General features: G+C 44.1%; 1 protein-coding gene across 4 annotated transcripts in view; it reads right to left on the bottom strand.

Moving 5' to 3' along the window:
• Positions 1-23634, bottom strand: part of COP1 (COP1 E3 ubiquitin ligase) — a 123352-nt gene that overhangs the window by 64257 nt on the left and 35461 nt on the right. For all 4 annotated transcript variants that reach the window (XM_065745371.1, XM_065745379.1, XM_065745394.1 and 1 more), the window contains exons 11-12: positions 21323-21458; positions 4621-4764 (exon numbers count right to left, since the gene is read on the bottom strand). In XM_065745371.1, coding sequence (XP_065601443.1) covers positions 4621-4764; positions 21323-21458 — 280 coding nt within the window. The remainder of the gene's footprint in view (positions 1-4620; positions 4765-21322; positions 21459-23634) is intronic.

Genomic DNA, 23634 nt, shown 5'->3' with positions numbered 1-23634 from the left:
CACGAGTGGGCAGCTCAGTGAGCGCTGTCAGTTGTGCTGATGTTTCTTTCATGAGCCAATGTTTTTATAGCTCAAATGTCTCAAATCCACAATGAAGTTACCAGGTGTCAACTGGTCCTCTGGCGGTGAGTGAAACGGAGCTGAAGCTTTTAATAAGGCACAAACTACTTGTGGGCTGACTTGCTTTTGAGTGCCAAACATATCAGATCCAGTCTAGTGCCACGAGTGAACTAATGCCCAGTAATTAACCTCCCGGAGGGGTTGTGGATGTCCCATTCCCTGAAGGCATTCAAGGTAAAGCTGGATGTGGCTTTAGGCAGCCTGCTATAGTGGTTGCTGACCCTGCCCACAACAGGGGGGGGTTGAAACTCTGATCTTTGAGGTCCTTTTCAACCCAGGCCGGTCTATGACTCCATTCTGTGACTCTATTTTAGGACAGAAATGCTTTTAAAGGAATGATCTGCTGCTGCAAGGACCATCTCTGTGAGCAACAACACTACTCAAATACTTCAGAGACATAAGAGAATTAGAGGATCATAGCAAATATTAAAACCGGATTTTTTTTCTTCTAATCAATCCAAAGAAAATCCCTCGAGGGGTTAAGAGAAAAATACATTTAATGAAAAACACCCCTTCATCTTACTGCAAAATAAGGCAGTTACCCTTAAAGCTGGAATTAATGGAAGCTGGATGTGTATTTTCTTGTAATTTGTTTCCTGCAGCAGAAATATAGATGCCCAACAACCATTCTCGAAGTTTTTCCAGCATAAACAAAGATCACACCTCTCCAAAGAGCCTACTAAGCTGAAAAAACACCACACTGAGTTTTTTTGCTTAATTTAAGCTTAATGGTGGGGAATGAACGCCACTTTAAAAACTGACAGTAATATGCCTGCAAACTGCTATTAGGCCAGAGCAGCCGTGCATTTGATTTATTGACACCCAAAAAATGGGAACAATAAAACACTAGCAGCCTGCTAAAGAAAAAAAAAGCCAACAAACCAATGACCAAGCTTTTACTGCAGTTGACTAAATAGATGCAGCCGACTTGGACGGCTTGTGGTAGCATCTATCACCCAAGTACAGATGCTGCAAACACACAGTGGTGAGCATGCAGAATATTAAACATGCATTTCAGAGGCGTGTTTACCTAGCCACGCACGCACATCACCTACTATGGATTAATGAGGCCTAAAGCCAATTTCTTTTATCCACTAGCCTTCTTCCTGCTGCAAACTATGGCAAAGCAACCATTCTGCCTGCTGGATGAATCACATGGGAGCTGTGCTTTCTGCTCGACCCACTCTGGTCCTCTCCCACCTCCACTGCTCGGAGGGAGCTACAGATTACCACCTGCCATAGCTGGGACACAGCAAATCATAATTAGCTCACACAGTGCTGTTTATAGCTCCTGCACAATGCCAGGATTTGTTTCTTGTGCTGAAGCTATGAATCTGTAAATGGGATTTTTATGAGGATTTATGTGTCATCTTGTGTTTTTCCTGGAAGCTTCTGCCTCTGCCGTTCCCGGGGGATGCGACGTGCATTTACCAGAAAACTGACACACCAACTTCCTTCCCCATTCTTAAAAATAAAGATCAGAAAAAGCTCAGCAGACGATGAAAAAGGAACACATTAAAGAAGCAGGTGGGTGTAAAAGAAAGGGTTGGAAAAGAGGAAGAGAGGCTCGGGTGCAGTCGGTGCCAGGGCTCTGCTCCAAGCAGGCCTACGATCCATCACCGCTCAGTGGGCACCCAAGCGGGCAGCGCTGGTTCCAGCTTCAACCAGGGCTGCTCTTCTCCTCCCTTCCCACTTTCCTTCACCTTCCCCTCTGCAGCTGCTCCAGGACAGCAGGCCTGGCCCCAGGCCAAGCTAGGCCTTGCCCCTGCTGTCACTTGTCAGCTCAATGAAAGCCTGCCTGAGCCGCTGCTCCCCCAGAGCTGAGTCACCGGTGTCACGCTAATGATTTATGTCCCAGCATCATCGCCTCCAACAAGGTTAACCAGGATCGATTTAGGGTGAGCTTCCCATGACGTGGATTTGGAGAGAGAAACCGCCTGCAGACAGCCCTGGTACAGCTCATGGAGGGAAAGGACGATACGAGCTGTGCAGCTGCCTGCAAGATCACCATTATACCAGTGGCTTTTTTTTGTTGGTTTTTTTACATGGCCTGCTAAAACCAGCTGGGTCACAAAGCTTCCCAACAAAGCAGCCCGACAGCAAATGGATTTTGCAATGGCACCCCAAATCCATCCAAGAGAGGTGCCACCCACACAGTGCTGCAGAGATACGTTTGTCCCTGGTAACAGAAAGGCATTAGTGAGGAGCTAGAATAAGCCTTTGGATGATGCTGTATTTCCACCCAAATTAAGATAAAACAGCCTTAAGCCAAGGCTTTTTTTTTTTTTTTTTTTAACTATAATGCAGGCACAATTTCAGCATACTGCAATATTCTGTAATGAGATTACAGTCTTCCTTCCTATATAACTTCTCCCTCAAGCTACATCACTTCGGAATAGCAAATTATTATACTGTTTTACACTGTGACAGAGAGCCCCCGGACCAGTGACTGGCAGCACAGCTAATGGATATAGCAAGGATGCATGTGACTGACAGCCTAACTTTATTTGTCAAAACCAAAAGCACCCACATGCTGAAGGAAGGTTGATATAATGTGAAGGTGCCAATGGAAAAAGAAAAGAAAAAGAAAAGAACATTTCTTGGGAGGAATGAGAGAAACTAGGGCAGGCAAATGAATGAAGAGGACCTTGCCCATCTCTGCTGAGGCAGTGTCAGAGGACAATACATTTGCAGTGCCACATTATATATATGTATGTATGTGTACATGCATAAGATTGGAGAAAGAGAAGAAACACTGAATGCAAGTAGTGTCTTGTCTGGAGCACAGAGCTGACAAGAGCAACATCAGTGAATGTGCTAATGCAGCTCTCCTCACCAGTGGCTGCCAGGGAAGGGAGAACAAACAATTACCTAATGCCTGGCAGGATTGTCGGGGCAGATTCCTAACAAACATGAGGCAGTAAGTTGGGAAGTAGACTTGGACAGCACTACTTTCCCTCTTCTAATTAAGGCAAGGGGTATTAATCAGCTGCTAGATTGTTCCCCTATTATTCTACTCTTCAGAATAATGAAGCTGAACAGCATGAACTCTGCTATGACTCAGTCAAAAAAGCTGAGCGTTTCACAAGTCCAGCAAAACACAAGCTCCATCAGTATGGTTTATCAATACAGGTTCCTCTCACACTGTTTGCATCTAGCTCCTCACAGGCGATAAATCAGAGTGGAAAGGAAAAAAAAAGACAGTTGAATGATACTGATATAAATATCAATGCTGTGAAAAGGAGAGGTAAGAGAAGGTGAGAAGAATGAAGGTAAGAGAATGAGGAAGAAATCCAATAGCTGATTATGAAGGGATCATTCTAAACAGGTGCATTTACATAAACAAGCATCATACAAACACACAGCTGCACAGGGAGAGTGCCCATTCTATTTGTATGCTGCCTAGCCCACAATGAGCACATTCACCCAACAACACTCATGTTAGAAAGTCTGGAAAGCTCTAGCCCCTGAGCTGTTGCATTTACATCTCCTCCTGAGAACAGTAACACGTACACAATAATCACCATAAGTGACACAGCACTGATTGATCCATTTCACAAAAGGTATTAACCACAAAGCCACCGCTTTTTGCTAGACCTGCTAACGCTATTATTTCTGTCAAACAGCATTTTGCTGGAGTAGGAACTGGACTGTTATCTAAAACAAATCTGTTGCTCACACTTCTGTAAGGTGCTTCACCGTTTTCAAAACGTAGAGCACTGAATCAAAACAAATGAGTTCAATAGACGCTGAAGACTTCTATTAAGGTACTGAATTGATTTGATTGCCTCCATTATTTACTTTTGAACTTCAATTGAATTTCTGAATTAGGATTTTTCTAAGTTACATTGGATGGATTCTTTTGATAGAAGTTGTGGGATAGTCTATACTACCTTTGGCTTATAGAAATTAAAAAATAAATACTGACAGTAACAACAGAAGGACAAAAATCAAGCAAGATCTTTTCCCAAGAGGTCAATATTATGAGGCCCATCAAAATAGCACTTCAGACACATATAAATTCATAGGCAGAAGGTACAAACGAGGCACGTTTCCTGAGGACCAGTAACCTCCTGTTGCAACAGAGAGGATCTCATCAATGAAGTGAAGAATGCAAATGAATTAGTGGCTGTTACAAGGAACTGGGGACAAAAGTTACCTATATAAGCTCTGACATCACTTGTAGATTCACAGCTCAGGTTTTACTCTCCTCTAACCCAAGTGCACATCCAACAGCAATTGCAAGGAACATGAAGGCTCTTCACCACCATAAGCTACTTTCTCTGAATACCTGGGCCTGGCATAGCTGGGCAGGAGTGCTTTGTGCCACGTGGTCTCACTCAGAACACAAAGCAAGCTCTCTACCAGCTCCTGCTTTCCACCCTTCCCCTCTCAGCCAAGTATTACCCACGATGGATAAAGAAAGCAAAACAACAAAAAACAACACAAGTAGGCTAATGGAAAAGGCAGCCTGAGTGTAAATGCAAAGTCAGGGCGTACCTGATTTTGGAATTACAGGTCATTTCATTCTCAGGGTAGTGAATATCCACTGCATCCTGAATGACTGTACCATATTCATAGACTTTAATCTTCTTCGTCACCCCGGCGATGGCAAAGTAGTCACAGTCCCGGTCAAACTCAATACTAGGAAAGAAAAGCACAGATTGAGAACTATGCAGCACAACACATGTTCAGATGATACAATGCCTCACTGGGAAGTACATTTCAGAACAGCAGAGCAGGTAATAATCCTTCTGAAGACTGCAGTTAGCAAATACCCTGCACAGAGCACCACATAAGGTCTGGCACCAACCACAGAGTTCTCGCTCCCAGGCACCATTTTCTAATCACCCTCTCCAAGCACATCCACTTTTCAATTTACAAAATGAACTTCTGCTCAGAAGCTCTAAAGGTTTTTCAGTGCAGCTACACCTATACACAGTTACATTAGAAGGCACCCAAGCATCAGAGCTGATGGCTCACCCAGGAAACTTGCTTTACTTTCAGCTGCACCGTCTACAAACAAGATGCTGCAGGTTGCCTGCCCATTGATTTCTTTTGGGTGCATTGCTCCATCCTTCAGCCTCTTCTACGCAGCAGCTTGGTGAACTCAAAGTGCTAATGCAGAGCAAATCAGTACTTCTGGAAAAGGCCCTCTAAATTCCTTAAGCAACAACAGAGGGTTGAGACATATATCATCAACACTGTAACACACACACGTGCTATGACTTTCACTTAGGGCTGCTCTTGGAAACAGAGGCACTTATTTTCTTGAACCACAGGGCAAGTTTGTAACAGACATCAACAAAGCAGCAAGTAAAAGCAGTCACCTTATTACAAAGGTAAGCTGCTAATGAGAAAAGCCCGCAGTTGTACATGACAGACATCTGAGAGAAAGGCAGGCAACAGGGCATACACAGCTCAATTCATTGCTATTTGCACAGTTTGGAAGGGCTTGAGAGAAATGTACACAACATCTAGTAGCCAGAGAAGTAAATTTCCTTTCTAGAAGTAGCTCCTTACCAGCCTGTAGCCCACGTCACGTGAGGTGTGGCAGGACGGATGCGTGCAGACACCCACCTGGTTTCAGGAACATCACTGTCAGTGAGACTGAAGTTCAGTGGTACTCCCAGAAAGAAGCTGGAGGCAGCATCTGCCCTCAGTCCCCATGTTGCTACGGCGAGTCACCAGCTCTCCTCGAGTCTCCTGCCTGAGCAATCTGCTATCGCTTCCCATTCAGTAATTAATTTCAATCTCTGCTGTCCTTATCAGGATCTCTCAAGAAGCATTTGTGAACCAGACAGCACATTCTCACTGACAGCAGAGAACACCTAGTTTAAGCTGACTGGATTTCACACTCATATAGTTTGAAAAATCCCGAGCAGAGCTACTTATGGTACCTTTCTACAGTCAGAAAGTGACAAAGCAATTATGAGAGAAGAGGGCTCTTCAGGCAGCACTCACAGCTGCCACAGCTCGCGTTTCTTACCCCTCACCATAGTGAGCAGTTGAAGACACTGCACTACCTTCAAGGGAAGAGAAATTCAAATGCCAACAGAGTTTTCAAATCCTCGTAGAGGAGAGATATCATCAAGATATTTTTAAACTATGGAGACGAAGGACTTTTGATACGCTGCCTGACGATATGAAGTAATTCAATGAAGCAGCTTGTAACTTGACCTTTTAACTCAGGAGCCTAAAATTCCCCAAAGCCCTGCAGGAGACGATTCCTGCACGACAGTTTGCATGCTAGAAAAGAGATGAGTGAGTCAGGCCGAGCCTGCCAAATCGCAGTCCCAAAAAAAGGCAAAGAAAAGGAACGTGTTTCTGATTGGGGAATAAGGGAATAAAGTGGACACGCATCTATCTATTTATATAAAATGGAAGAGGGAGAGCAAGTAGTAAAGCAGCCAGGCTGCTTCCCTCCTCCCCAGACCCCCTTGAGCCTCATCCCCCTCCTATACAGCCAGGACAAAAGCACTTGCTCTGGACTTCTTGTCAGCTCGCTCTGCTCGATGCGAGAATTTTATAATCGAAATCGCATGTAACAAAAGAACAGATTTACTTGTACCACCATCTTAATTGAAGCACAGCCTCAGCTCCTGCTGGCTGCCCCGTGGATTCGGGTACAGCACCACTAAACTGATGGCAGCAATTCATCTGCTTGGACTCAATTTATACCTTCAGCCTTCTGCTACTGCAGAAAAAATAATTTATTACGTCTGGTAAAAAGCCAAGTTACTGGAACAGAACGCTGCCTCACCTGGGGTAGGTTGCCTTCTTTAGCATTAATTCAGTTTTGGTTTTTTTTTCTATTAAAAATATATATAAAAGACATAAGAAATGAGCATCTCAATGTGTCTGCAAAAGTTAGCATGCCACTAAAAAAATTAATAAAAAGCATCAACCAACGAAACAGACTGTCAGACCTGCGACCTTCAAACAACATCAAAGACACTGCAGGGAGAAAACCAATGCAGAAAGGAAGCACCACCTGCACAGATGTTTGGTGGCTGGGAGGAAGGCAGGCAAAGCCGACGTGGCAAAGCTAACAGTGTCACACCTCGCCCTCTGCAAGCCTACATGCCGTGCTGTCAGAAAAAGCCTTCTAGCTTTCTGACAATCAGCTTTTAGTAAGCGACTCACAAAGAAAAATATCAACAATCTGGGTAACTAATGGAGCAGATTATTCACTGTGCAAAATTATTGCTAATATTTGCAGAGCTCTGCTTCCCCTCCCGCGCTCATCAGGATTAGGACAAACAGCCCCATTTGCACAGTAGCAGTCATTCCCACACTTTTTCCTCCAAGTCTTCTAAACATGTTTAGTATTAAGCAAGGCTCATTTGCACTTAACTAGCTCGCTGGTATTCCTGTCACTTACTGTCTGAAGCCGTTTGGTTTCAGCATAAGCTCTGCCTTACACGCATGTTTATCTTTATGAAAATTCACAAGAGAACTCAGTTTCACATATTGCCAAAAGACACAATGGGGCTAGCCCTGAAAAACAACAGCCTGCTTTTCAGGTGACACATTTCTATAGCCAAATTTACATAAATAAATCAAGTTCTAGCCATTAGCACAACAATAACATGCAATCGGGTAATAGGAAATAACCATCATTTTTGTCAAAGAAGGCCATCACTCAGCAAAGCAAGCAGCCAGAGCACAGCACATGCAGCAGTTAGCATCTGCTTCATGTGCAGCCAGAGGCCACCAGCGAGCCAACACAAGGCAGGAAATGCTCGTGTGCTGGATGCTAATGTCCTTCTGAAAGAAGAGCCATGTGTTTTGACAGCACCGTTTCAGCAGCCCTAACCTGGGACCTACAATGAACCATTTCAGTGGAGTGCTGAGGGAACAGTAGCGTTGGGGCTACAAACCTACCTTAACCTAGCTGGAAGCAACCAGAGATGGGAGACTGTCCTCTAGACTGACAGCACCAGAAGCAGTGGCTACTCTCTGCTCTGAATGAGCACGCTTAATCTAATGTACAGGAAAGGAAGCATGAGATGTCACAGCACAGGTAATGAAAAAAGATTATTTTCAATATTTAAGGAAGGAGCAGTGGAGGTAAGCCGTATTTAGAGCACCCCAAAGGGAGACACATCCAGTGAAGTCTCCTTTTGGACAGCCAGTGATCCTCACTGCTCACATCCGTGCACATTAGGAACCATTAACCATTGTCTTTTCTCCCTCGTTTAAAAGAGCACTTCTAAAACTCCTTATTTCCAACAAATGACAACTACCTGCACTTTTGCAAAGAAGCATTTGGGGATGCAAGGACTCCAGGGTTTTTAAAAAAAAAACATTTATCAGCGTGCAACAGAATTTACTTATAAAAAAAATCACATTCAAAGTAAGTGATTGCTTTCTTCTAGGGAAAACAGAAGAGACGTCTCCAAATCCCAAATCACTGCTTTCTTTTTCCTACAAAGTTAAGTGACCGGCATCCTCTGGAAATTCCACTAACAGTCAGTAGAAGGCAAATGCATTCTCAAGAGTTCTGGTTTCTCTGCTGCTTTTCTTCATTCTCAATCTCTGAGATTATATATTTCAACTTTTCCATTTTAATTCTAAAGCTAACGACCTTGGAGAGCACTTGCAGCTAACAAATGGAATTATGAAATAAATTGCTTCTGAAACACGTCTTGGACCTTGGCTTAGTATTGAGGGTAGACCTACGGGGAAAACAGTGAAGAATGAGTATTCCCCATTTTTACCACTGCATAAAGCCTTGGAACATTTGCATCCTGATGGTGCATGCAGTTGTGTTTGCCACATCCCTGGATGATGCACCAGAGCTAGAGAACGCATACAGATGGGCAATTGGAGAGATACAAGAGATGAAGCAACTCCCTTACAGGAGAGCACCAGAAAGGCTGAACCCTTCATTTTGGGAACAGAAGGATGAGGGAGGGGACAAGCAGGGTTTACAAAGCCACAGTGTTCACGAACAAAGTGACAGCAAAAGTGGTGGTTTACCACTTCATATAAGACGTGGAAAGCACTTTGCCAGAAGACTGATTTGGAATAGATGAAGGTTTATTTTTAGTTCCCACACCCCATGCTTTAAAACACACACAATACCTGATCCTTGCTGCTGCTGCATGGCGTGATGGTGGCAGAGGGAACCTGATGCTGGCAATCCCTGAACACTGTACATACACACACTCTACAATCGTAAGTACTGACTCAGTCACAGAATCTGACACTCCAGGAGTTGCCATTTCCAGGCAATATATAGCTCAGTCCCTCCCCATGGGACTATGTATGTTTTCTGACTGAATATACCAAATCTTTTCAAACCTATTTCTACCTAATCCAGTGCTGTTTCTATTTCTACACCTCCAGTCCCACACTGAACAGTACTCTCCATAATTACTCTCCATTTTGTTAACAGGTGGGAGGGAGGGAGGAAGGAGCAGCAGTATTTGCTTTCAGTCTTTCTCACTTTGAGCCTCCACTCCCCATTCTCTGAGGGATATCCCATCCAAAATCCTCTTGCTTGTAGCCTCTTTGCCTATTTCCAACATGCTTTGAAACACTGAAGTCAAAAGATTAGAAATTTAGGTTGCAACCCAACATCACGAGCAGCCCTGCAGACTGTTTGGCACCTGGGACCAATACAGAAATTGGTATTAATATCACACTCCTCAGGGACTGTTTTTGCAGCAGACTTCTATTTTAAAGCAGTGTAATTAGTGTCAGTAAGTGTGCACTAGCATACTAATTTGTACTTTTTAAGAACAAAGCTACGTTCAGGCAGCGCTCCTATTTCGCACTCCATCACCTCAAGGATGAAATCTTGTCACGTACAAAAACAAAGATTACTGAGACAAAGCAATCAAGTTGCAGTATCAAAAAAAACATTACACTAAAGCTGTGCATAAGTAAAATTATTTGTTGTTTTTTAATTATGAAGCAACAGTTACATTAGTGACTCCTTGCTGTCCCTAAATCCTCATCCTGTGCCGCAGGAGCGCACACAGACCGCCCTCAGTTGAACACTGTGCCCTACTCCAACTGCTGCACTGCAAAAGGTGTTTTCCAAATATAAAGTGAGCAAGAACAGTGCAACCTCAGGTTACTGCAGCCCCTAAATCTCAGGAAGGGTCTCTTAAAAAAACAAAACCTTTCAATTCTATAGTCTGTTACACAGACAGACAAGTTGACGACATAAATGAGACTCTGCTTAATGGATTCTGTCGTCAGAAAGCAAACATCTTCATCCCTAAGAACTGCATCAACCTGGGTCAGACACGACCCTAGGTTATCAGAATGTTAGCTCGATTAGAGGACAAATCTGACAGAGAAGTCTCAGCTACCACAATTAAGGCTTCTTAATGGATCCAATTCGAGTCTCACAGAGGTCTGATGAAAAGCTAATTTTGGTGGATGAGACATCCCAGAAGACAACCTGTAGGGCACAAAGCTCTAAATATAGTAGTAGAACAGAGCCATTTAGCCATCTGCAGAGATTAGATTTACTACCTGTACATTCATTTGCTCCAAGTGGTGACTTGCATGCATCTTCCTCACCTAATGCCATCATGTTGGGATAGTGCATTCTGCAGGCTGCCTGATCTGTTCTTTGCTAGGGTATAGAGGAACCCAAGTAGAAGATAATAAAGGAGCATCCACCCCAAAACAGGTCCAAGCAGACAACGAGGACACAAAGATGTTTAAACAGGTGTATGAGCATCAAGTACAAAGTGAGGTCATCATTCAACAGCACCTGCTGCTTTCAGAGAGAGAATCATAAAGGCTGGAAAAGACCTCTAAGACCACCAAGCCCAACCCCAACTCATCCCCTCCATGCCAACTGACCACATCCCTCAATGCCACCTCTCCAAAGTTTCAACTGATCTCACTTAGAAAAGAAGAATGGGTAAGCTGTATGGAACATTCAAGTCAAAGTTGAAAGCAGAAGGATCATTTCAGAAATATCAGCTACGTGTCTGACCCAGCAGAAAGGAAACTTCAGTGGACAGAAAAAATGGGAAGAGAGCACACAGCCCGGCTAATTAAACAAGAGTCCATCAGCCCACGCCAGCCTGTGGTCCCAACAGCCCAAAGGATGAAATTACAAAATGAATGAGCCAGTAACTTGAGAAAGCCTTCCTATTCCCTGGATCATAACTGTAGTTATCATTTACTTCCCACCCCCAAGATCTCTATCACTCAAATCAGAGCTGAAGCTCACTTGGTGCCTGGAGTTATTACTATTCTGCTCACAGCAAACCTGCCAGGAAAACTGGCAGAAATGCTGGACTTTGGGATCCCTTTGATACTGTGCATCCTAATTTTCAGGGAAAAAAAAAAGAAAGCTGAACATCTGTTGTAACTGTTGCACACAGATCTCCATTTTAACCTATGCCTCCTCCAGCAAAGGCAATCTGCTTCACAAAGCAAGCATTCCTGTCCAAAATTAAGTATATCACTTTCCACAGAGAAATACCTTCAGATGTTTCACTCTGTCCATAAACAGAATAGTACCAAGAACCACGTTCAGAAATGCCTGGAAGCTGCAGAAGAGCAGGAACAGCCTGGGAAAGTCTCACTCGGTGGAGAGCATGAGGATCACGAGCTGCATGCTAGAGGGCTCACAGGTTTTGTTTTTTACTGTTTGACTCCAGCAGTTGCAGACAACTTGCCAAAACAGTATACAAGGTAGATCTGAATCTAAACAAAGGCCACGGATAGAGGAGAATACAGCAAGGCTTCAGTTCCATCTCTACTGGACTTGCTGAGTTGAGAGACAATCTCTTCACGTGCACCTCCAGTGAGGGGCAAAGCAGCAGATCCAGGAGAAGCCCCCTGACACCCTAAGATCAGTACCCACCAGGGCTCAGCAGTCCTGTTAGAGTGACATCACTCCTTGCTACTGTAGGAGTATGAGAAGGGATGATGTTGACCAAAAGCCCTAACTACTGAGCTGTTGGTTATAGCACATTTTCTCATCAAAAGCAGAGAAGGATCCCAAAATCTGGGTTTGCTCTCACCTCTTGTGGTTCTTTGGTATACCCTGGCTGCTGTCTGAACACATCTCAGCTAACCTCCCCTGCCACTGCTTCTCCACCACACCTCTTTTCAAGTAGAGCTCTACTTTGGAGGAGTCCATTTGCAACACAGAAATAAGGCACTGGAGTGTCACTTCACGTGTTGATTATCTACTTTTCCCTGTAACTTTTCCCACGAGCTAGGAAACAAACAGGGAAGGACATCACTGTTTACTGAAGTCTGCACTGCACAGAGAAGGCGAGTCCTCAGCTCTGGGCTCTTGTGCAGACGTAGCACCAACCATGCTGCGGTCACACTCTCAGTATCCTTCTCATAGCCACAGCAGTCTGGAGCTTTCTTCTGCTCTGTTTTGAAGAAAGGTATAAAAAGGTACCAAGTTGACTAAGCAATATCATTAGACCTCGTTTTGGGCCTGTTTTGTGCTTACAAAAATCCTTTTGTGCATAATGAAATGCCATCAGTTCTAATAGAGGCCGCTTTGGTAACGCTCTCAATTCATAGTAAATTGAAATTGAGGAGGTTTGCTAGGTTTAGTTCCATCTCTCAGTTCCAAAATCAAAACCAAAAGGGCTACTTTTATGCCTTTTCATCGCCAGATAAAATGGAATTATTCCTTTTTAAAACCCAACAGGAGAATATGCTACACTATGAGACAGAGCTTCCTGCAGCAGCTTAACTTCCAAAATCAAGATCCCCACTGTTTTGAGGGGAAGCAACCTTGAACGTAATGCCCACTAAATACAACCCCAAAATCTCTTCTAACATTGTCTGTAAGACCATGCAGCTAAAAGCATTCTATTCTACTAAATAAGTTTTATTCATACATGTATTCAAGGGAACCTAGCTTAATTAGCACTAATGATGAGAGAACCTATAGGGAACTACTGAATTTTGCAAGCAACTGAACGTAAAGCGTACTGATAAAAAGCCACTTTATTGCTAGCGATGCTCTTCTGCATGCTGAAGAGATGACAACAGTCCCAGGGTTTATATGCCAGATAGACAGAAGCACAATGAGCCAAAGCAACTGCAAACAACTACCACGCAAGTTAATGAGGATGAGATTCAGTTTTTCCAAAGCCACCATTTTTGAATAAGCTAGGGTAGGCTAGCGTTAACTAAAAAGTGCCAACAGTTAAGTACAGAATGTTACTGATGACACTAAAATGGACACCAAAGCATCAGGCTGCCTGCTGCAATATTTCAGGTGGCCTGAATCCTCAATTTTAGCCAGGTTTGCTGGTACACAGCAGTGGTGGTAGCACTGCACAGCCTCAGCATGCCAAAACATCACGGTGGAGGAGGTTTTAGGCCTCCAAACGTACTCACTGTTCCCCTTTCAAGCTTGGGAAACGTTTTCAGAAGGAAGCTCACAGCCTCTTTCCCAAGCTGTGTATGATGGAGCAGGTCTGAGGGAGGACACCATACCCTACCCCACAGCCTAACTCAGGCTGTTGGAAGGCTGACTGTACATCCTACCAGGATGATGCCACGAATTAGGAATAAACTCAATCACTTCTGATAAAGATCAAAATGCCCTCTAAATATAGGGCTATCAAAAGCCTGCAAGCTTCCTTTCAAACCACCACGTTTATTGCCGTGCCAACAAAATTTCTGTTTCTTCAAAACAGAGCATCACAGCTGCAACAGATCAACAAACGCATCCGAAAAGAGCTCAGCGCAGGAAGCATCCATCAGTACCAGGACTGTAATCAACGCGGCCCATCTACAGGCTCCAATTCCCCATTTCTCCATCACGCTGAAGGCATTACTGCCTCCAGCTGACCACATTGCCAGATTCCCCATTTCTCTGATGAGGAGCTCAGATCAAACGGGCGCCCAGCCCACGCCAGCCACACACAGCCTGCCAAACTATTAACCAGAGCTTCCGAATTCATCAGACTCCATTAGCTCTTCTGCCAGACGCCCTGCAGCAGAGCATCGGGAGGGACAGCTGGAGACAGTAACCTTTTCAGACACCTCGGCTGAGTCCAACAGGCAGCACAAGGCAGGGCACCAGCCTTCATAAATATCGTGTCCGCACGCCGCAGATGAGCTGTGTCGAGGAGCCAAAGAACAGGCTGGGACAATTAATTCTGATGGCCCTGCTGCCTGGTGATGATGGAACGAGGTTAAAACGCCATTTGAAACATTTTCAGTCCACCTGCCAAATCTGTTTCAGGAAATTGCTTTGATAGCATTCCGAATCCTTTTGGTTTTTTTTTTTTTTTGGTCACTGTTTTGCATGCTACTTCTTTAAGGAAAGGTTCTGAGGGATATTCCTTGTTTCAGTTCCACATGGAGAAACCTGACCTGACTCCCGCTGTCATTTACATCAGTGTAAGTACACAAACATCAGCATCACTTCACAATATATTCCACAGAACACCTCGGCACCATACAGGTCCAAAGCATCTCTGTCTTACCTTGTAGTTGTTAGTACAGCCAACATTAATAATCATTAGCTCAAACCCCTTCTCCGAGCTGAGCTGCTGGGGAGTATTCTTTTTTTCCTTTTCTCCCTTGGAACTATTCAAGCCCACACCACACATCTCTGCATGCCAGCCCATCATTTAACAACCTCAGTCCCCTAAGCAAGCAAGGAAGAAAAACAAAAAATCCAGAGGCACACTAATTCTTTTCAGATAATGACCTGCTACCAAAGCGAGGCATTTCCAACAAATCGAGCTAGAAAATTAAAGAGACCACTAATAAACTACTGAAATTCATGCTCTGTTAATGACAGACTTTGTTTCCTCAAGCAGTCAACTATGAAACTCATTGCATCAAAACTCGGAAATTAAAGAAAGCTGTAAAATTGGGAACAGGGGAGGCAAGCTCGTTGAACTGCCTTTCACCAGTGCCATCCCCATTTAAGTTCTGCACATAAAACACTGTGAAACCACAGGGTTTGTAAGTCCAGTGTCTGAGGCCAAAGCCCCACACTACAGTCTGATGGCTATTATGTGAGTGGGAGGAGAAACAGAAGCATCACAGGAGAGCCTTCGGTGCTGATCAATAAAGCAAGGGTGAAGGCAGGGATGCGACGTGACTTCCACAAGCTGCTGGCTGCCCCTCCCAGATATTCACCTCAGAGGATGTTCTTGACCCTACTGCTTTCATTTTCAGTTCCTGCAGTCCTATAGTTTTGCTTTGAGAAGTCCGGTCTCATTAGGGTAAGTGCTCGTGTTGAAATTAACACCTGAATACATAGGAAGTGAATTTCAGTTTGCACGGCAGGCAGAGCCACACGAGGACACTGCTTCTTCTTGAAGCATAAGGCCAGAGGAAGATGCTCAGCAGGAAGCTGGAAGCAGAACCTGACGTGCATTCAGCACAAGCACACAGTCCACAGACCTGGAAAAAGGGGGATTTGAAAACCTCGTTAAATGGCATCTGGCTCCAAGAGCTGCCTTACCTAATGTTAGAACAAAGTAATTCAGGTTGGAAGGGAGCTTGGGAGGCCTTCAGCACAACACCCCACCCAAAGCAGGGTCAGCTCTTTTGCTAGGGCTTCCAAGTAAGGAGGGAAGCCTGCTCTGATGCGTGCTGCCCCACGCTGCAGCCAGGGAACACTACACTAAATTTTCCAGAAATTGTTCTCATCAGCTGCATGAAATTTCTCCAAATTATTAAAAAGACTGTGAAGTGCAACCGTTCTGTATAATAATTTGGTTTAAAAGCTGATTCCCAAATTGATCAAGGACTCTTCAATACTTTTCACCCACTATTTATAAAAATTCATAAAATTTGATTTAAATTACAAAAACTCATCTAATTATCTGCAGTTGTAGACAGTTCTGAAGTACTAAAAGCTGAATGGGAAAAAGATCTTCTTACTGCCAGATAATCTGAAATCACCAGAGGAAAAAAGAAAAATAATGTCCCACTGGTGGCTATGAAACTTTCATTCATTAACTTCCCAATTCCAGATTAAGTACATTTTATCCCTAAAAGCAAATTCGCATGCAGATTCAAGAACGTAGTGCTGCAATGCCAACACAGCCACCTGAAGGTCTGTATTTCTGGTCAGGGCTGGAGAGGTTTTCACAGATCCTTTTGTCCTACTGCTCTGTCCTCAGGACTGGGAGGGTTACAGTACTGAGCCGAGGTGGCCTCAAATTCAAAGTTGCACGCTGACATCTGTATAACCCTTCTGCTGGTTACACATCATAGTGAGCTTCTGCTCCAGGGATCCAGACCACAGTTATGTACTAAGAAATGCATTAGTTCTGTGCTCTAGAGAAAAAGTAATGGAAAGGCTCAATATTTTGCCCAGCTCTAAGCAAACAAAATTCCATTTCAGCCCCAGACAAGCTCTGGTGTGTAGGCCAAAACCTCATGTGAATCAAGGCAACAGAGCCAGAGGAGAAGCACAAACTCTGCAGTGGTTCAGGGCTTTACACTTCAAGCACTGTCTGCTATTCTGAAGTTGAAGTGACTTTACCCAAGCACTACTCGTCCATCCAGTTACGGAGAACAATCCACGGAAGACAGATCCATCCACAGTTTAGAACTGCCACCTTTAAATAAGGGTCCCTTTTAAAAATGATCACTTTAAGAAGAGGCTATAAGAAAAACTCAGCCCTCCTCATTTCTCACCTTCTCAAGCAGCAGCATCCATTGCGCTCTGAAACATAATCCTGAGAAGGATAAACCCACTCACACGTTTCTTTCATTCATCTTTACCACCAAGACAGAAGCATCACTGGTCAACAGCTTAATAAAACGCCTCATCTACTCCACTCCACTCCAGGGGGGGCAAAAAAAGAGACTTGTGCTAGACAGAACTAAAAGGCATCTTACTAAGCACAGAACTCAATGTATACGCACAAGCAATTGAGGGGCAAAGTAAAAAAATGGAACAGAAAAATAAAATGGTTCAGTGAATCGATGGAAAACGTGCTCCTAATGGATTGTTTTTTTTCTTTCTAATCTCACCTTTGAGGAAAGAATTTCAGGTCACGTTACTGAAAGGGTCAACTCAAACAAAAGCACAACTTGGAAACAGTGCCTTAATTGTACTGCGTGAGTGCAAGGAAAGCTTCTTCATACCACAGTCACAGAACTGCAGAGGTGAAAGGGACCTCCAGAGATCATCGAGTCCAACCCCCTGCCAAAGCAGCTCCCAGCCCAGGTTGCACAGGTAGGTGTCCAGGTGGGTCTGGAACGTCTCCAGAGGAGACTCCACCAGCTCTCTGTGCAGCTGTGCCAGTGCTCTGTCACTGCTCCAGAAGTTCCCACACACATTTGTGCAGAGCTTCCTATGCTTCAGTTCGTGACCATTTCTCCTTGTCCCATTGCCACACACTGCTGAGAAGAGTCCAGCCTCGTCCCACTCCTCAGATATTTATAGAGGTGGATCAGATCACCTCTGACTCTTCTTTACTCAAGACCGAACAGCCCCAGGTCTCAGCCTCAACTCGTAAGGGAGGTGTTAAACGGCCTTTACCATCTTTGTAGCCCTCTGCTAAACCTCATCCTATTCCCCCTGCCCAACTGCGCAGCCAGTCCAGGCCTCGTTGAATCAAGCTTTGACTATCCAAACCTCCTCGGACATCATTTCAAGAGGACTGGTAAACTAACCCAGAAGAATTTGCAGTCTGAGCCAATTAGAAAAACCCACGCAGCATTTGCCCAAAACAAACCTCGAGGGCTTCTGGGACAGAAGTGCCTGTGTTTGCACCTGATCTGGGGACTCCCAGCAGGGAGAAGCAGCGTGCAGATAACCCGACCTCAGACTGCAGCAGGATGTCTGCCTTTCTTGTAGTTTTCTGTTCAGTTTTTTGAAATATGAAAGACTGCCACATTCCACTCTGAAGGCCTCTGACAGCGCTAAAGCAATTTTCTACATAAATCATTGTAATGCTAACGCTGCAGTTTACAGTCTCATCTTTAAAAGAAAGCCTTCTGCTATTTACTGCCTCAGTAAGTGGAGAGAAGAAAAGTTGAGCTCTGACGACTCTTCTGTCTGGTGGCATAATGAATGGAAAATTTATTCCTTGGCCCAATTCTAGCAAAACTTAATATACTTGTGAAAGCCATGTAAATACTTTGTCCTCGGAGAACCGAGTGTATGAAAATACATTTAGCATACTGAGCTACACGTATGCTCCAATTGCAAAGCGTGCATGTCCAAAGTCCCCCGAATGCTGAAGCAACCACCTGAACAACCGGTCAGTGCAAATCCTGCTCAGCTTTCACCTCGAAGCAAATAAGGGGAAAAAAGGAGCACCCGCTGTAATCTTCATGCACCAGCACCGCTTCTCAGCGAAGCGAGGGAGATCGCCCAGGCTGGGCTCACCATCCCGCTGCGTGCAGCTTATTAAATCACAGTGTTAACGAGTGCTGGACGATGCAGCCAAGGGAGCACAGCCCCTGCCCACCTCCCAGCACCGCAACCGGCGGCTGCCACCGTGTGGATGCTGCCCGGGGACAGCAGCACCGCAGAGCCAGGTGCAAGCGTTCCCAGGGTACAGCTGGGAGAGCTGCACCAGAGAGCAGAGCTCGTGGTGTCCTGGAAGGCAGCAGCAGCATCATGCTTCACCAACACGCTTCTGGGTAATGCAACGTGCCCGCGGTTGTTTACGAGCACTTATTGGCCCTCAAGAAGTCCAGGCATTCATAAACATGCTTGTGGCAAATGGCTCAGGAGACTGCTGCTCAGCTTTGGGGGTTTTCAGTCAGCTTATATACAGCCTTTAATTACACTTTTCATCCCATTCCCATAAATCCTGTTTTACTTCCTTTCTAAACAAACAAACAAGAGGATGCTGATAAGGAACACGTTGCCATCAACCTCCTTTGCACACAGAGCTAATACATCTTAACGCCGCTCCGTTCAAGAGAGCAGAGTTCTCCAAGTCCAACAGATCAACTGCTATGGGGTTAAAGCAACGCAAAGCAGGCAACCCTTGCGTTCTGTCTGTCCATAACATCACGGAGGGGGGGTTGGGTGAACCGATGAGGATTGCTTACTAATAAATCATGCTTGCTTTGTATTTAAACATATTTGTGTCAGCTAAGAAGAAAGACTTCTCTCTTTGTCCTTTATGTCACTGATGTTTCTGACAGCATATCCAGAAACATGTTTAGGAATCAGTACAACAGAGGCCCAGATAAACAGTAAAACCTTTCGCAGCACTTCATTAGGCAACCTTCTTATAGCACCCTGCTAATTAATTTGGCCCTACAAGTTCTTATCATCCTATGGCTCTCCCCAAGACAGACAGCTCAGTTACTAGTTTCACAGTCTCTGAACTTGAGCCTACTCATTTGGCCAAAGAGCAGTGGTGAGCAACTGATGGTGCTGAGCAGCAAACACTGCAAATAAACTCTCCATCAACCAGTTCAAACTGTGAAGGCACTGTTTGGATAGCCAGAAGCTCACTGGAGTTTCAGTGGCAGCACTGCTTTACCAAGGCATTTAAGGACACACTCAGACATGAACTGTCTTAAACTCAGCCCACACGCTAAAACCCCTAAACATTTCTTAAATGCTTAAATAAATAAAAGGCAAAAGGCAAGGGAGAAACATGAAGCTGGAAGCCAAACTTCCTGGGGGTTTAACGCGTTGCAAATTAAATAACTACAGCGCTAGCTTGGAGGGAGGCCCTGCACTATCTTCATTTTTAACAGTAAAACACTATTCAAACGTATATTTCACCCAAGAATTATAATACCTTCAAAACCCGAGTGAGATTTACTGCCCTTCCAGTATTTTCTAACCAAATACCACAAAAATGCTGTTCTTGCAGAATGTCAAGGAGAAGAAAGGGCAAAGGAGAAAAATCCAATCCGTGCTGAAGTTGGTAGCTGAGGAAGTTTGTCTAGGTTGCAGTGAGATTCCCATCTGCATTTCATTGCAGCTAGCATGAACCCAATCAGTGCAGGTTAAATACACGTCAGATCAGTGATTATTGTGTTCTGACCTCTGTGAACAAGCTGGACATTATACATTCCTGCTACATATTGCAGTAGTTAAGGGATCAATGCTGGTTTAAAAAAATATCTATTTTACACTACACACGCCCTGATTTCTTCACCTAACGCATATTTCTTGTAGTCTTTCAAGAAATCCTCAAGCTGCTGTCACTGTCTGGATGGCCCTGCTGTACAGCACTAGGCCAAGGCTCCAAGTCCAAGTTCAATTCATCACGCCATTGTAGCATTTCTTTCAAGACCCCAGGTATGGCCACTTTGAAACTCACGCTCCCCAGCTGTAAATTAGAGATGATGCTACTTCTACAGATGCATTTAAATTTGTGAAACGTGCCTGTAAGAGGCTTGTGGGTTTTGCATGGATGCCACACAGAAAGAAAATTCCCAATTAACATGTTGCATCATCTTTTCCAATGCCAACAGCTCTAACCGAGCTACCACAGACTAATTAAATCCCCCAGGGTATGCTTCCACAGCTGCTGAAATCAGTTTAAAGGAAGGCCTGCTGGAAGGTCCCAGCTCCTCCCTATCCCATGTGCTTTCTCAGGCTTGATCCTTAAGGGAGCTGGTTCATGAGATTAAACTAGAAGAAACTGATTCTGTTGAGAGACACTTCCCCAGCTTACGTGTCTAAACAGGTCCACTGCAGGCTCAGACCTTAGTGGTGCAGAAGAAATGACCATTCCACATGGCAGAGGGTGCAGAGTTGTTGCTGGCACTAAGAGAATTATCGTGTCGACTTGACCACAGCCACCCCCTCACTAGTTGAAGCACGGCAAAAACCAGTTTCCAACACTTAGCAGAGGTCAAGCAACTGCAGTCAGAAACAACTCAGCTATTTAAAATTTGTCATTACAGCTGGCTCCACAAACAAGATTTAATAACACCACAGATTCCTAAAGTTACCAACACAGGGAAAAATGGCTTGAAAAAACTAGATCTCCATGATTTTTAATGCTACTGTACCATGAAGGGGACTGAGCCTACAGCAGCCGTCACGTCTTACCACAAAGGCTTCCCAAAGACTCTGCACTTGGTTTTCATCTATATCAACTGGAAGAAAAGGTACTACTGTGATACTCAAGCTCCTACAGATCAACGATAACCGCACACTCATCCCAAAATTATTCTGGTGAGGCTAAAGTGTTAACACACGTACAGACCATAACTTGTTTAATACAAACGATCAACTCTGCACCATCAGGAAACGTACTGCTAGAGCCACTGTACTTCTTACCTGGAGACTATGCTGGAGCCATTGTAGAGGTCACTAGCATAGGACAGTGTTGCCAGGGGTCGGACAGAATTGTAGCGCGTGAACTTGGATAGACACTCCTGAAACTCATCCAGCTGGCTCGTGGTTCTGCTGTCATCTAGGGAGAGGTGGGAGAGTTGAAGTAGGGTGAAAAAGGAATAAACACAACGGAAAACACGATGCACATCTCGTGATACCACCTCTGCTTGTTATTTGGGGAAGATTCTCGGTCAGAAATAGGTTCTCTCTTTCATCTTTTTGGCATTCCCTCAAGGCAGCAGGATTGTCAGAGCATAAATTAAGTCCTTCCAATGAACCCACTGCTGCACTGAGAATCTGCCTAGAGATCATAAATATGCTGTCCTGATAGATGAGCTCACTTTTGTCAAATTCAAAGCCTACGGGCCATAAGGATTATTAACAGAAAAGCCTTAAGCATATCAAAATGCACAGTAAAGAACCTCTAGCATTCTGTGCAAGTAAAAATATATTCCTTTTCCCCAGAATTGTACTTCAGGTACAATATGCCTACATTTGGTGTCAATTACATTCAAAATACTTGTAGCAAGAAGCATTTCTCTTGTTACTCCAAAAGCAACAGAGCTAAGGGAGAGCTGTTTCACGGCTAGAGAAAGGAGACAAGCATGAAACCAGAAGACTCCATGCGCTGTAAGTTTTGTGAAATTATGACCTTCAGCAGACAAGATGAAATTGAGCCAGCGTGAATAATAATGATAAATATTCTGTGGAAAATGGAACAGTTCACTACAAATGTTAAAACTAAATTGCAGTATAGATGGCTAAAAATTATTCCCCGAAACCTCACAAGTCTTAACTTTCTGCAGTACAAATGGAATTTTACTTCAACCACCTCAAAATTTAGAATTTCCTATATAAGGAAGAATTCCTAACTTACAGCCACGTCTCACAGACAAGCCAGCTTTCCTAATATGATCAAACGACTGCACTCAAACATCAGACAGAGCATTCAGGCTTTGTAACAACCCCCAGAATTTGCAGCAATTCCCCCCTGCCTTACTTGCTTTGTCTTTTTGCTCCAATACGGCAGAAAAGAATGAGCTCAGAGTGACAGCTCTAACACACAGCAAGCACCTCGGCTTACAGGTAGTCCAGTATGCAAGTCACATTACTGCACACCTTTCCTTTTGTTAGAGCACAGCATCCACTGTAGCAGCAGAAAGGTACACATTACTTGCCTGTGCAGCTGAGGGCACAAATTTATGCTACAGTTAAGCCTGCCTTATCAAGAGCATGAGGAAGGGATACATCTCAACTTACTGGAAGTCCTTGGAAACACTGAGGTGAGAAAAGTTGCAGCAGTTATTTCTAAAATTTCTGCACCCTGGTTATTCCTTGCCATCAGAAATGATCTTGCTCTGTAACTGTAAGGCATTTTGAAGTGCCCCCTACAAGCTGTCTCATGTTAGATTGCATAAAGAAGTAGTGAAGTTCAGTAATGAGCCTGTTTTAAAGGTACAGCTATTGGTGCATTACCCACGTCAGACAGATCAAAATGAACAAAGCACTGCTTTAAATTAAGCCCTCAGCACCTGACCACTACAGGAAACAGCTCGAGAAGCAGTATGTAAACATCAGTGAGTATTTTTCAAAGACTGATTCCTCCTTTGACATTTTAATAGGAGCAAATAGCTGCTACTCTTCCATTTCCCTCATTTAGAGATCAAGAGCACGGTCCTCCTGTAATTTATTCTGCATCTATGCCTGGAAAACAGAATGTTATTTCTCAAGACATTTTCCTCATCAAAGTAGGAGACCATTTCATAACTCTGGTTGTATTACTTCTCCGCTCCTTACTAGAAGGTTTTCAGGCATCTCTTGCAAAAACCTTTATATCCATATTAAATCCTATTTAAAATGTGTCAAAAAGCAGCAATGACTTTGAAGAGAAGAAAAATCTAATTAAGCATTGCAGGTTATCCCTTATTCAGGGCAAAACTGCAGTAGCAAATCCTCTGCTTTTGGTGCAGCTGACACACACATAAACAAAACAGTTTCGCCGCATTCATATTTATAGATCCAATTATGAAGAAAGATGTCTTCAACAAGGGAATGCTGGGAAAAGTCCAATTTGTTATCCTTAGTTAATAAAGGTGTTATTTTAACATAACCACAGCCCCCTATCACCAAGATAACACTGTGTGGAAATGTCTCTGCGTGATCTGTGAAGTACTGCAGTCTGCAGAACATTGCAAGCACCTCACAGGAGTGAGGTGGTCGTACACAACTGCCTTCTCCCATCTTCCAGCTACTGA

The sequence above is a fragment of the Cyrtonyx montezumae genome, unplaced genomic scaffold (assembly GCF_038088225.1).
Source record: "Cyrtonyx montezumae isolate F1298 unplaced genomic scaffold, pur_monq_1.0 scaffold_1, whole genome shotgun sequence".
Classification (NCBI taxonomy): Eukaryota; Metazoa; Chordata; class Aves; order Galliformes; family Odontophoridae; genus Cyrtonyx; species Cyrtonyx montezumae.
Note: the sequence above shows the minus strand (reverse complement) of the source record. Positions and strands in the feature narration are given on the sequence as shown.